Consider the following 15,350-nt stretch of genomic DNA (forward strand, 5'->3'; position numbering starts at 1 on the left):
AACTTGCCATCTCGTTTCCACTACTTGTGCTGTCTCTCGTCTGAATTCTTCCCTGTGAGCAAGGCAAGAACAGAGGAGGGAGAGTCCCTACCTTGGGTCTCCCCAGTAACATTAATTCCCATGACAAAAGAGTGTTTTGGGGAAGGAAATATTAAAAAGTAAGGCCCATGGAGACCATTGATTCTAGTGTGATATTTTTTTTTTTACTTCAAATTTTTAGCAGACCTTACTTATTTTCTTTTAATGTTCAGAATGGATCTTAAGCTTTGTGTTTTGACTGTAACAGAAAGGACCCTGTGAAGAATAGACAACAAATTACAAAAACCATGAAATAAGTAATAATTCACAGGGCTGCAACTTTGCCAACATGAAGGAACTGTTCTTGACGACATTCGCCAAATAAGTAGGAGACTTCCGGGATGAAATGACTTCATAATGACCTAAGTTCAAAAGTCCAGAGCACATACCGTGACGCCGATGGTTGTAAATCATGAAACACAACGACCTCGCAGATAAATTTTCAACAAGTAACTGAAATCGAAATGACAACATAATATGTATTGGGAAGTTTTTGTCCAATTTGATCACGTCCAGAGTTTTAAAATGTAAGGCTGTGAAGTTTGTTGTCACTTTCTCCATTTGGACTTACAAGGCTGACAGCACTAAATGGCTCCTTCACTCCGAGACCCTGCACTGGGGGTGCGGGCTGTGCCTGGGTGCTGGCGCTCCATGGTCAGAACAGAAAGGCACCTCAAGTGTCGCACCCACTACTCATATAATGATTCTTTATTGAACTAACCAGGCAAAATAATCATTTAAAAACTAATATGCAATTTGGAAAAGATCTAAATTAAATACCAGTACTCAGATAAAATATGATATAGTTCTTCTCTAAGTTTTCCTCACAGGCTAACCAGAAAACAGCCTTGACATCAAAACGCTGCACAGTCATCACATTAGGAAAAGCAACTAAAGTGGTTTTGCTGGTGAGCGAAGCAAATACTTCCAGGCCTTGCCTTTCTGGTTTCTGTCATGCTCTCTGTGCTCTCGAATCCTCTGTGGTTCGATTTAGGCTCCGCAACCTGGCTCCACACTGCTGCTTTCTGAATGACTTAGAAATCCAATAACGGGATGCTGCTACTCGGATTGCCCCCAGAGTCCTCATTTCAGACTTTACAGCCCGGTCACAAAGTGAGCGCGGCACCCCAGGGCACGAGCCGTGGAAACGCCCGCTGCCTCCCACCCCTGTGCGCTTTCCAACTGTGCCACTTACTAGTCCCCTGTTCCATCTGAACGCAGACGACCTGTACTTTCTAAATACAAAGAAAAAGTCTCCCTTCCCATTCCCACACCTAAAGAATTCACATTTAAATTATATATAGTTATTAATTTAGAGCAAGTAAAAACCAAATCCATTAATAGCAGAACAGACTGAGCATAACAATACTGGAAGAATATATGGTAACGTATTCTTTTGACACAGTTATGGTTTTGTTTTTGTTTTTTTTTTAACAGGTATATGGTAACGAGCATAAGTATTAGCTTCTCCAAAAAAGAGAGGATATGGGTCTCTTAGAGACATTTTAGTTGTTGTCATAGTAAAGGTGAAGGGTCAGATGTCTGTGCTGGATGAACCATGAAAGACAGTGTTAGCCAAGAATAAGAGACCCAAACAAAAATGGACACAATGTAATGTATGGTTTATCTCCTCCCCTCGCCCCACCAAATTCATTAAGTATCAATTGCTGCAAAGAGGTTTTGCTGCCCCAGGTTCACTGCCTGGAGTTCTCCCCTGAAAGCAGAGTACCAGATGATCCTATAGCCCTACTTAAATCCCTTAACAAGTCTCTTAACAGGAAAAAAAAAAAAAAGCCCCAGATACTTACTATGCCTTTCAAGCCATAATTTCAAACGATCTCTTTGGCTTCATGCCCAAAGTTTCTTTGCTCCAGTCTCTGTTCCAGCCCCTCTGAAGTTTGATGGGACATGCCTTGCACTCACACGCTACAGTCCACACAGGGATATGCACAGGGATATCCAACTACGGTGTGTGTGGTCACTGACAGCCACTAGCCACATACATCTTCAGGATCTGCCCCAGTTGCTCCCCCCTGGGTCATGGCCTGCAGGACAGCTGACAAACCAGGGGCTGAGCCAGGTGGGTTCATACAGGTGTGGCCCTTTCAGAGTTACCCCAGACCCCTGGGTAAGGCAGTACTCACTCCAGGCTCCCTGCAGCGTGGGCTGACGCGCTGTGTGGTCTGGTATCAGACATCTCCCTCTGTAATCCCACTTCCTTGCCCTTCTTTTCACAAGTGTTGATCCCTAATAAAGAGTTTGTACCCCAGACTCCATCTCAGCATCTGCTTCTGGGGAAGCCAATCAGTAACATGCCTCAGAGAATCTGATTCTCTTCCTCATTCTCTATGCAATTCATTCTCCCCCTCCAAGGTCCAGCTCAAATAATACCTTCAAGAAATAGTTCTTGATCCTTCGAATCAGGAATAACTATTCATTTTACTCATTTTACTCTGTCCCCCAAATGATGCTTGCATCTCTATTCAGCAAGCCATTCATTTTTTATATTAGTCAGTGGCTTAAATTTTAAGTTTATCGACAGCATAGTCTGTCTTAATCATTTCAGTATGCCCACGTCCATAACAGATAAGAGTTATGAATGAAGGAATAAACTATGATCTGGAATCCGTCTACACCTCTTTCCCTTCTCTATTATAACTGAAACAAAGTCATGCCAATATTTCATACGCCTGCTCAGCCCCCTTTCCTCTCAGCGATATGTTGGTTCTAGCCTCTGCCTTCCAATCTAGCTAAGCAAATCTGCCTGGCTTGGTAGATGCTTGTCTTGTCTTTATGTCGCCACATAAGAGACAGCAAAATCCTTCCTTCTTAAAGAGTGTTCAGGGTCCTTCTACTGTGTGCAATGCCCAGGGTATTGCCACCCAACTCTAGCTACCTCAGAATCTTCTGGTTCACTTAATTTAGGTATCTAATTTGTGTCTAAAAATCATTATGCTCCATCAGAACAGTGGCCAGTTTTTAGGTTCCCTTAGGTCTCTTTAAGACTAGAATAATATTTTTATATAGGAAATATGTAATGTATATATTCTAGATTAATAATATATTTATGTTCACTTCCTCACTTTCCATACTGATTGCTTAATACCTTCTCCTCTTAGTCCGCATACACCTGGGCCGCCCACCACTTCCACCACTTGCCACCCTTATCTGACAACCTGACCTCATAATTCATTGAGAAATTAAAAGAAAGCCATAAGAGCCTGTCTTGTCATCACGAGAACTATTGATACTCAGCACCTCTATCCTATTTCCTGCTTACCGCCTCGCAGCACGGACTAGGGGTCCTTGTTCCTGCCAAAGCCCAGACTGTCTGACTATGTTTTGCATTCCATCGTCAGGATTTTGTTTCTTTCTTGTTGTTGTTACTTTATTACTTTTTTAAAATTTTTATTTGTTATTGTTGTTTGAATACAGTGTCTCCATTTTCCCACCACCACTTTCCCCCACCCCACCCACTCCCCCCTCCCCCCTTCAACCCTACCTCCCTTTGGCTTTGTCCCTAGGTCCTTTATACATGTTCCTAGATGCGTTACCCCCTTTCTCTTGCATCATCAATGCATCATCTCCAGCACCACTCACTACCATGTTCTAGTACCTTCTTTCTTCAGAAAACTATTTTGATCCCAGATCCTCCTGATCCTCTAACAGAACTTACTGGCCACCTCCAGGTGCCCACTTTGTCGCTGAGATGGCTTTGGATGAGGTCACTGATGACTTTCATGTTGCCAGATCCAGTTGTCACTTCTCAGTTTTTATCTTGCTTGACTTCTTAAAGTAGTCAACACAGTTTTAAACAATACAACTGTGAAGATAAATAAATAAAAAAAGAGCTCTTCTTGTAACACGCCTTTCAGCTTCCACAACCTTTCATTCTTCAGATCTTTCTCCAAACTCACTGGGTGTGCCTTCAGTTTCCTTGGCTGGCTCCTCCACCTCTGCTTGACTCCAAGTGTTGTCAAATCCCGAGTTTTGTCCTTGGCCGCATCTCCACACTCCTACGTGGTCTCCTCCAGACACTTGGCCTCATACGTTATGTATATGCCGAAGACCCCCAACCCTCGATCTCCGTCCCTCACCTTGGTCTTCACTGAGCTTAGGACTGATGTATATAGCATCGCCACAAACATACCATTCGACATCTCAAACTCAACATGGACAAAACAGAAGTCTGCACCCAAAAATATGCTTTTCCCCCAGCCTCTTCATTCTTCTCATAGAGGATGATCATCTGCTCAGGCGTTCAAGTCATAAACCTAACAGTTGTCTTTGGCTCCTTTCTTTCTCACACCTCTTATATCAGTAAGTGCTGAGACCTCTACCACCACAGCATATCCGAATCTATCCGCATCTCTCCATCTCCACCACCATCACCCTGGTCCAGGCCACTCCTTCCCTTAGTTGACTGCAAATGTTTCCTGCTCCTGCATTTGACTCTTAAAAAACATGCTCCACCCAGCAGTTAGGGTGAGTCTTTAAAACATGTATTAGATTAACTCACTGCCCTACTAAAACCTTCCCATGGCTTTTTAAAATCACACTTACTATAATGTGCTCACAGGGATCTCCCAACAACCCACTCCCCCCGCCCCTTCCCCATCCATCAGGCTACACACACACTGTCCTTTCTTTTATAAAAGTTCTCTCCCAAGGATATATTTACTGATTTTAGAGAGAGAAGAAGGGAGAGAGTGAGAGAGAGGGAAAAAAACATCAGTGTGAAGCAGAAATATAAGATTGGTTGCCCCCATGCATGCCCCAACTTGGGGTCAAACCCAGAACCTTTTGGTGCATGGGAATTGTCCTCTAACCAACTGAGCCATCCAGCCAGGGCCACACTGTCCTTCTTTCTGCTCCTTGAGCATACTAAGCTTGTTTCTGTCTTAGAGACTTCACATTTTGCTGTCCCCCTATTTGAAAAGCTCAATCTTTTCATGGCTGGCTCCTCTTAATCATTTGAGTTTGATTTCCATTCTCACCTCCATAGAGACGTCTTCCATCACCACCAAATCTGAATTAATGCTCTCACACAAACACCCAGCTAGACACTATCACCTCACCTTGTTTTATTTTTTCCCTTTGTACTTATGAAACTGGCCTGTTCATTTCTCAGATGTCGTCTGCCCTGTCTCTTCGCTCTTCCAAGAAAACATACCTTCTCTATCTTGCTCCTCACTGTGTCTCTAATGCCCAGAGGGGACAGGGCAGGTACTACATGGTCAACAAATATTTGTTGAATGAGGATAAATGACTGTTAATCTTCGGAATGGCTGCCACATCCACTGCTGAGAGCAAACCCTTTGTTCTCTCTCCCATGCCTATCCCTCCCTTACCGAGCTGGAAAGTCTCTTCAGTTGTCTGTCTCTCCTATTATTTATTCATTCCTGGAGGAAAAGGATATTCTACCAGGGATATTGTATTATTACCAACTGGCATAACATGGTATAGAGTAAGGTGTACCATAAATATTTTCTCAAGGAATAAAGGAAAACAAGGATGAGGAGGAAGGAGTGTGACATAACCTATGAATACATACAAGAGTGACCCTCAAAAGAGGCTGTATAATGGCCATAGCACTAGCATATTGGAGGCAAAAGAGTGACCACATATAAGTGAAGCTTCACTGACAGGTTTGAACTCTAGAACTTTAAAATTGTTATTTAAAGCTCTTGCTGAGGTGTTACCCAAATCCTGTACCATTTTCAGATGACATCCGTGTCATATGAGCATTCCAAACCCCAAACGTGATGCTCAGCTAATAGGAAAGCAGTACCCGCGTTGTCTGAACTATTTGCATTGCTAGGGCTTACGGAATGCACCTCATACTATTTTTCAATCCAAGTGTCCCCAGAGGGCAGGATGCTGTACGCAGTGTGGAGCCGAGTATGCTGTGTCCAAGCAGGTCGAAGACTTGCAGATCCCAGTTCAAAAAGTTCTGCTTATTCTGTTTACCTCATTCTCTCCATGTCAGGGCAGTCATTACAGTGCCATGGCCATTTATTTGCTTGACCCGAGATCCAAGTCTGGGAAAATGAGGTTCAAATTGCTACAACTGGCACCCTGTGATAAAGGCCACGCATTATCTTCTCGGGACATGGAAATGGCATGCATTTGTTTATTTAATTTTTTAATAGAAAAACTCGCCTGAAAGAAGAGGCAAATAAAAAGTATCTTGACATTTTAAAGCACATCCACAGGGAACAAAACCCATTCTCTACAAACAGAACGCCATCCCAGGAGTACGTGCCCTAACTAGTGGTGCACTGATAGGGGAAAGAAGCCCGCCTTCACCGTTAAGTACGCACACATACACCGAATGCTGATCTCTGTCCTCCAAGGGGATTACAAAGCAGATGACAAGACAGTACACGAGTACCAAAAGCCAGAAGGAAATCGCAAGTAGCATGTACTGTATACCATCCACAGCAAAAGCTGCAGGAATTGAGGGAGGGAAGGCACTCTGAGGCTAGAGTAGGGGAGATGTAGATGCTGAGCAGGAGCCTGGAGCAAGGAAGACTACCATTTCGTGTGACGGTAAGGTGCTTCCCCAGAACTTAGAGAACGGAAAGTGTTACTGCTTTCTGAGGGTTCCACTGTGACATCAACACATAATTAACGCAGAGATGTATATAGCCACCTCGCAGAGACTAGGAGCTTTCTAGTCCAGTAAGCCTTGACTTTAAACTTCTTGAATTAATTAAATGTAAAGAGAAGTGCAAATGATGATCAAGCCTCCACGCTCTCTGCCATCCAAGCTTTCTCTAGATTGGGCCTCAAGTCAAATTACTGTGAGGATCCTGCTCTGTTAATAGATAGAACAGGCTAGCAAAACCTGATGCCATTAGACATGCCACTCAGGTAATCTCCTTCTCACTATACACTCATCCAGCAACATTTTGATAATTAGATTTCTTGTATAGTTTGCCCAAAGGGAGCAATGTGCTTGTCGGGCCAACAAGAACACTAGGCCTTCTCAACAATTAAATTTCTCAATGTAAATGATCGCATTGGCATTCCAGTTTTATACATCATCCTCTTGTGAGCTTTGTTAGTGCCAGTCGTCACCCTTGAGTTGGAGTAATTCTAGGGCACTGACAAAATCAATTTTCAGACCCTACAAAAATGTGCATGGCTAGTTTGGCTGAACAGAGTTCATTCAAGGTTTAGCAACCCCAGAGAGAAAGAGCCATTGAGGCAGATGTTGTTAAGACAATTTGTGTAGGGATTTTATCATATTAAGGCATTTGGAGTTCATTTTCAGGCAGTGGGAACTCATTGGTGAAATATGAATGGGGCTGTGATATGATCAGGACTGCTACTCATGGGTCTAGTATGCGCTGCTCTGTGTAGCAGGGCTCATGGTTTAATTAAGGAGCCAGCCGAGCAAACAGTGAATTACCACACACTATTATAAGTGCGGAGAGCGCTCTGGGGGCACAAAAGAAGGTACCTACAGTTTACTCCAGAGATGATCAGAGAGCATTTCTCAGAAAAGAACACTTACATATTTTAAAATTAGACTTCAATATTGCTTCAGGTTTCCCTTCATTTGGATACTTTTTTGGTCAAAAGAAATATATCAAAATTTCAAAGAGCTTCAGAAGTGTATTTCTGCCTTTCTATTAAATATTCCTACTTAGATATGCCATAAGCATCCCAAGAGATTTAAAATCTAAACTGGTGATATTCTCTGCCCTTCTTAACCATTCCTGACATTCCCCATGTGCGCCTACCTTGGTGAATGTAACCATAATCCATGTAATTATTAGACACAGTTATGCCGAATTTTCCCTTCTGCCCCCAACATACAATCAGTCCTAAAGCCTTGTAAATTTTTGTCTTATTACCTCCTCAATTTCTTCTCTCCCAGGGCCACTGCCTTAGTCCAGGCTTTAATCATTTTTCTGATGGATTAGTGAAATAGTTTCCTACATGGCATCCTTCCTCCCTTCCAACTGGCTCCTGTAGTTTCCAGTGTATTCCTGTTTTGAAGCTGGGATGATAGTTCATTTAGTCATTCAAAAAAGGCATATTACATGTCAGGAACATTTCTAGACCCAGGGGATACACTGATGAACAAAACAGACAAAGATCTCATTTCTCATAGGACATTATGTAATTAAGTAAGCAGAGAAATAAATCACTCAGTTTTCAATATCGGTAATACTTCAAAGTGAATAAAATTAAACAATGTGATAGAGAGTGACCGGGCATCCGGGCTGTCATAAAAGGGTTTTGGGCAACGACAGTCAAGAGCTGGAAGATAAGAGGGAACCAGCCACGCAAAGGACTGGGGAAGAGCATTTCAGACAGAGAAAAACAGTCGCCAAGATGGACCCAAGTTCAGAAAGTCCAAGAAATGGAGAGAAGGCAAGTATGGCTACGACAGCAGCGCAAGAGAGAGAGATAGTAGGGGATGTGGTCAGTGACTTACACAGAGGGCGTTTCTGTAGGACCTGGTTTGAGTTTGAGTTTTAATCTGAGTGCAATGGGAAGTTATTGAAAATATGTAAGTAGAATAGTTCAAGATTTAATTTATGATCTGAAAGCTCACTTAGGGTGTTGTGTGAAAAGTGGATTCAAGAAAACCAGGAGTAAAAGAAGAAAGATTGTTCTGGAGTCCAGTGCAAAACTACAGCTAGGACATATGGTTCCATGGAGGAGGGTGGCAGCAGGAAAGGAGAAGCGGTTGGCTTGGGGGTACATTTCACAGCTGCCGAGAAGATGCTCATTGCTGCTGGATCTGCTGGAATGTATGTGGGAGATGAGAGAAAAGCAGAAAGTAAGGATCTGTAACCTGAATAAAATAGAGTGGATATTGGTCCCATTTACTTTTCTGATAGAAAAGACTGTGGGGGAAGTTTTAGAGCTCTGGGTGGGAGTAGAAATCAAGACTTCTGTTTGGCCAAATTAAGTTTGAATAAGTATTATGAATTCAAATAGTGACATCAAATAGGTAGTTGAATACAGAAATACAGAGGTCAATGGAAAGGTCACTGGTAGCAATGTAAGCTTGAGAGTCACTGACATATAAATAGTGTTAAAAGTCACTGGCCTAGTCTAAAAGGAGACTAGAGAAAGAGAAGAGTGGAAGGCCAAGAGCCAAGTCCTGTAGCACTCCAACATTTGAAGATCCTGCAGCGGTTGAGTGGCCAGAAAAGGAGATTGAAAAAGAGAAGGAATGAGGTGGGAGGAGCTCCAGGTGAGTAGGATGTCAAGGGAGCCCAGAGAACAAAAGCATTTAAAAAAGAAGAGGGTGGTCACTTTTTTCAGTTGCTACTGCAAGATTAAAGCAAAAAATGTCACCCACTGAACTGGACCAGAGGAGAGCCGTTGGTGACTTTCTCAACATCAGTTTGAGGAGAGTGGTGGCGACTAAATCTTTGCTGCAGAGAAGGTGAAAAGAAAAAGGAGAAATAGGGGCACAACTGGAGCAAATGCACCCATATTTTGCCGTGTATAATGAGCATTCTTTTGCCCAAATTTTTGAGGGAAAAGTAAGGATGTACATTATACATGGGTAGTACCTGAAATACTTTGTATCTGTTCTTGCGTTTTGTAATTATTTGCTACATAAAATTTCTTTAACACAATATGTTAAAAATAAATCCTAAAATTCCTTTATAATATAAAAATAAGTATCTAAATATAAATAAGTAAAAAAATTGAATTAAAAAATTAAAATGAAAGATTTTTTCCCTGAAAGTTTGGGCCAAAAATGTGAGTGCACATTATACATGGTAAAATATGGTTACTAACCCCCCCCAATTGAAAGTCGAAAAAAGGGCTCAGCATTCATTTGAAGCCCTTTAGAATAAATTCAAAGTCCTTACCTTGGGATACAATGCTAGCATTGTGGGATACAATGCTCACTAACTGGGTTCTTGCTAAGGAACTTTACCCCCCAACATCACCCTTACAGGCACTGGTGGTACTCTACATGAGTCAAGCAGAACCTCTTCCTCCCAACGTCACCTCTCTCTGGGTTACTCTTTGCTCCTTCCTACATGAAGCAAAACTCTTACAGGTTCTTCAAAGCATTATCATATCAGGCAAGCAGAACCATCTCCTTGCCACATAGTTTACGCTCCTCCCAGGGTTGCCATTGCAGCCTGCATCCCTACATAGTGTTTACCTCACTACATCGCAGTCTTTGGTTTCACTGCAACACTGCCCTCCCTCCCTCCTCCCACACATGCATACACATCAGGACAAGGGCAAATTTTTAAGCTTGGGATCCTGTCTAGGGGGCATGTGTCCTTGGTTCTTGCCATAAGATCTTGTACATAGTGTTCTCTCAGTGCTTGCTAAGCAAAAGTTTCTAAAATGCGAAACTGATTCTGTCAGTTTCTTACTTAAAATTCTGTAATGTCTCCTCAGAGTCTACAGAATAAAATACCAAACACGTTGCTGTGTTGTATAAGGCCCTGGTTGTTGTGCCTGTTCTCACCTCTCCCGCACCACTTCCCCCGACCTGAGACTTATCCACATGCCTCCTACTGCTCTCGCAGGCGCACACTGGGTGTTTGGCTTACACCAAACCACTGCCAGGACGATTGTTCTCAGGCCTCTGTACTCTGATGCACACTGCTGACGATTCTTGGAACGTCTTTAAAAACCAGCTCGAGGGTCACCTCTGTCTGGTCTGAAGTTTTTTCATATTCCTCTTTCCCCACTCATAGCAATGCTAAACACATTCTTCTTTGTTACAAGAGCTCCTATCAATAATTCTATTATTGCACTTACCACATTAATCCCTTTATTATCCCCTTTTCCTATTGGACTGCAAGTTCCATTGGGCAGGAACGTTGCTTAGTTCATCTTTGTACTCCTAGCACCTAGCACAGTGCCGGGCACACAAGAAACACTCAGTTAATGAATATTTTTCTTTAAATCCTTTGATTTAAAGGGCTTAAAGTTTAAAATATTATTTTTAAACCTTGTATCATTATTTTCATCACTATTACAAATAGTTTAAAGGTGATGACTTTTTAAAGTGCAACAACATAGAAGAAGAGCAAGTTCACATATTGAGGAATATAGGGACAGGCTACAAATTTTAAAGATGTGTGTTTTTCTACATCTCCCTGTGAAAAGGAGTCATGCTGCTAAATAATTGATTACATTAGTTTGGCCATTTATTCCATTCAGAATGAGGTGAGTAATTGCCAGGTTTAGAGCATATATTTTCAGTTCACATTTGCATTGCAAAGAATTAGCCATTGAGGCAATTATTTTTTTTATTTTTCTCAATTCCCTCCATACTTTGAGACTACTTAAAAGTTTTCAAAAGAAGGCCTATAAATATAGGTTTCTTATGTCAAATCATTTTATAAGTCAAAATGATTTGTAGCCCCTCCCAGACATTTTTACATCATAGGATCTGCATTTTTTCTTGAACTTTGCATGCTTTTTCCTATAACCTTTTCCTCATATTTTCCCACAATAACAGGCCTCATCTTTAGATATTTAAGTCTTCTCTACAATGACAAGAAGCATATTAATTACTTCAGCAGGAAGCAAATAGGAGAACAGCATAAACTTAGGAGACAGCATTGTGTCCTCAATAATCTGAGATGTCCCCGTGACAGGGACACTTGAGGACTCACAAGAGCATGTGGTGGGCATCAGCACAGTGCTCTATGCGTGTCACTAGGTCAGAAGCTGAACTCTCCCTCCTGTGCTTTGGTATTAAAAGTTGAATCTCAAAGTCATGGAATTTCAAGGTTCAAAAGCACACAGAGGTCATTTAGTCTAGCTCCTTTATGCGACTGAATGCCCTCTACAACACTCCTAATACATGCCTCTTCATTTTCTCCTTGAACCTCTTCATGTCCGTGACTTCCCACCTCCCCCGAAAGCTCCAGGTAAAAATAAATGCACCTGGTTACACTCTAGACAGATTTCCCATCTTCTGTAACAATAGTTATTTCCATCACTGTGAAACATACCAATGTGTTAGTGTGAGTTATATGTCTTCCATCGATTTTGTATAAGGAAAGGGAAAAAGGCAATTATGAAATAAGCAAGGCTTTCATTTCTATTCACCTGTCTACCTACATGCTGCCTCTTTCTAGAAAATATCTTAAATGAAATGACTTAAAACACCTGGATGCAACAGAGTTATTAAAATAGAAATAGAAACCCAAAGTCCTGAAAAGAAATTCTTGACTCAAAGGCTAATGCAGTTGCTGGCATTGAAATTAAATTTATCCATGGGCTTCCTACAAGTCAATATAAAAGGAGAAATATAGTGGATTGCACAGGAGAAAGTATACTTATCTGACAGAAAAAAAGTATACTAATACGTGAAAATTTTTCTGAGGATCAAGTAACAAGAGGAATTTCTCATGTAGCATCTTATAGAGATTTATTTCTTAGTTTTCTATGTGCATTTATTTTGCACTCTAATGAAAGACTGCTCATAATAGTGCTAAATAGTCCCTTAAACAATTAAAAACATACTACCTCAACCCAATATTGACCAATGCTTTAAAAAATTCTGTTAAATATAGGAAACAAAGCATGAGCACTGGATAACTACTTTTCCAAAAAGGGCTGGAAAAATACTTAAACTATCACAATCCCCCCCTTTTTTGGTCAGCATTATGGGGCAATAGTTCCATAGGCCCAGTTTTTAGTATAAGAGAACAAATGAGAAACTGAGTTCACCTGTCCCGTGGCATAACCATCATCCCTTCACCTCTCTTGGAAACGACTACAGTCGGGTGATCATCACGCACAAAATGATGTCCTTGTACGCTTAGAGAGGTGTGGAAAACATGGTGGGTGGCAAGCGGAGAGTGCAGGGAGGGTCTGCCTGAACATCTGATAAGATTTGGATCTCTTAGAAGGAAACTGATATTATGTAAGCAAAAGGTGTTACTAAGGCTGGCCTTACTGATGGAGGTTATAGGAAAAATCTGGAGTTTCTCACTTGCTCCTTAAACACCCCAATTTTCTCCCGGGAAGGACAGTATAGAACCCTGTAGCCTGAAAAGTGAGCATCTTCTGTAGTTAAGCCCTGTGGTTTTACAGTACTTTCCCCTGCTCTTGCAGTGAGGAGTGTGGGAGGAATGGCCACAGATTGACCGTTTCACCTCGGAAGGCCTTTGTGGTGCCTAGCATCACAAAAGGCCCCAGATAAAAGTAAATTACTCTCCTCACAGTGATGATCACAATTGTCTAGACTTTACCTGGGCTACCTCGTTCCATCATTAAGTTCTAAATATCTGAAGACAGAGAACGCTCACCTCCTGGCCCATACGTGAAGCCAGCCAGGCCTAACTCTGTTTCCTTCTCTTTGTTTAGAAAAGGCACATATGTGACCTGTATTTCACTGGTCCAAATGTGGCAGCTCATTTCTTCTTCTTCTTCTTTCTCCTCCTGCTAATCCTATTATTTATATTGTTGTCATTACTGCTGTTGAAGAATCTGGATTCCATCTAGAGATCCCTTGTGGCCAATAAGCTATATTCCATTATCACCCATTAGTTATTGTACAATGAATGCAAGCACAGTAGAAGTAACTTTCACATTTAATGAGGCTATTTGTATACTGGACAACAAAATGTATACATGGTGTTACCATGGAGAGAATGAGAGAGATTTCAGACTTATTGGAAAGAAGGCATAGGAACAGCTTTAAATGAATAACCCAAATCAAATGACCTGGGTTTTTACAGAATTAGAATACACTGAATACACATTTGTTTAAAGCTGGGATGGCATAGGGACATAACAGTACATGCTACTGCACATGCTGATGGTTGGCAAATGCAAATAAGCATGCTGATCATTATTTCACATCTCAGTTTATTATGACATGTAGCTGCCAGAAATCAATGTCAGAGCCAAGCAAAACCCAGCTACCAACAGCGTAATTTTCTCTTCATTTTTAGCTATTCTATCCTACAACCCCCATTTTGATTAGCAAGAAGCCTGGGAATAGAGGATAAATAAAAATAAAAGAGGCCCTTGAGTTATTATATAATTTTTAAATGCCGTGCAACCTTGAGGGAGAATCATCAGTTAAGTACGTATTTCCCTAAGGGATTTTAAATGACCCTAAAGCATGCATGATGCCTTGGTGAATGGTTGTGTCTAAGAAAGAGCTTTGCTTTTGGAAACCAAGTAGCACAAATACCTGGCGTGCAAGAAGTTGGCGTAGCAACTCTGCATTTGGTGAATCACAGAGTAAACAGGTACATAAAACTACTACTCAAATGTGTTTACTTCTCCACAAAGTGGTTAAATCTTATAAAGCATTTTTTGGCTTCTCTTTTTTGAAAATATGAACTCTTTGCTCTCATAACTTAAAGCAGCTTGTTTGCTGAACAGGAGAGGATACGCATGACTCATGGAAAGATTTATTCTCTGTACTTTCCCTGAATAAATAAGGTGACATTTAGGCTAAAATTTCCTCCTCACAGTAGACATAATTCTCCATTCACTGGCAAACAGTACTAAAAAACAAGCTTTTCTTTGTTTGTTAAAAGAACATATTTCCAGGAAAAAAATTGCTTACCTGTTGGCAATAGGTCCCTTGAAATCTGGATCAAATGTTGAATCACCTGCATTTAAAACAAAGAGATTCTTAAGCATATAAACCAATGAAATGGCAAATAAATACAGAAAATATTAGTAAAGGAAAATCTACTCCTTGGCTAGTCCACTGCTCAGTGCAGTGTTGAATTCATTCCTCGGTCCACTGAGACTATGGTTATGCCTTGGCTATAGCTGTCAATCTGTCTCCCTCCTTCCAGCTAGAAGCAAGACTAAACAGAGTGGCGGAGGACCGTATTCTGTGCTCCCTGTACTCATATCCTCTCACTGTTCTGAGTAGCAATATTATAGAGTGCATACTGAGCAGTGAAATTTGAAGCCCTTCCAGACTGCAAAGTCGTTTTACCATCTGTCATCGCCAAGGGTTGCTGAGTACTTGTGAGGTGCACAGTATAACAGAGATGCCTGCTTATCCCAGTTCTCCCTGTCTTCTCGGGAGATTAGGCTTTGCTTCAAGAAGCTGGAATATTCATCACTGTTGTTCTTTGTCATGTTGACTGCATGGCACATACAAATCATTATTATAATACATAAATGTCATTTTTATTGCTTTTTTAAGATCTACTACCAGACTTCATGCCATTGGGAATATGCCTTAGTCATTGATTGTTGCATCACAATTGCTGTACATCACCCTCGTCTTTAAACAGCACGAGGTACTCAGGGAATTCCCCCAACCCCCACCGCAC

General features: G+C 41.4%; 1 protein-coding gene across 1 annotated transcript in view; it reads right to left on the reverse strand.

Annotated features, from left to right (window-relative positions):
* SLC44A5 (solute carrier family 44 member 5) overlaps positions 1 to 15,017 on the reverse strand; it is a 123,815-nt gene extending 108,798 nt beyond the window's left edge. Inside the window, exons 1-2 of the mRNA XM_024565344.3 lie at positions 14,930 to 15,017; positions 14,624 to 14,669 (exon numbers count right to left, since the gene is read on the reverse strand). Coding sequence (XP_024421112.2) covers positions 14,624 to 14,669; positions 14,930 to 15,017 — 134 coding nt within the window. The remainder of the gene's footprint in view (positions 1 to 14,623; positions 14,670 to 14,929) is intronic.
* Between the last annotated feature and the right edge of the window lie 333 nt (positions 15,018 to 15,350).

This window comes from Desmodus rotundus, chromosome 3 (genome assembly GCF_022682495.2).
Source record: "Desmodus rotundus isolate HL8 chromosome 3, HLdesRot8A.1, whole genome shotgun sequence".
NCBI lineage: Eukaryota > Metazoa > Chordata > Mammalia > Chiroptera > Phyllostomidae > Desmodus > Desmodus rotundus.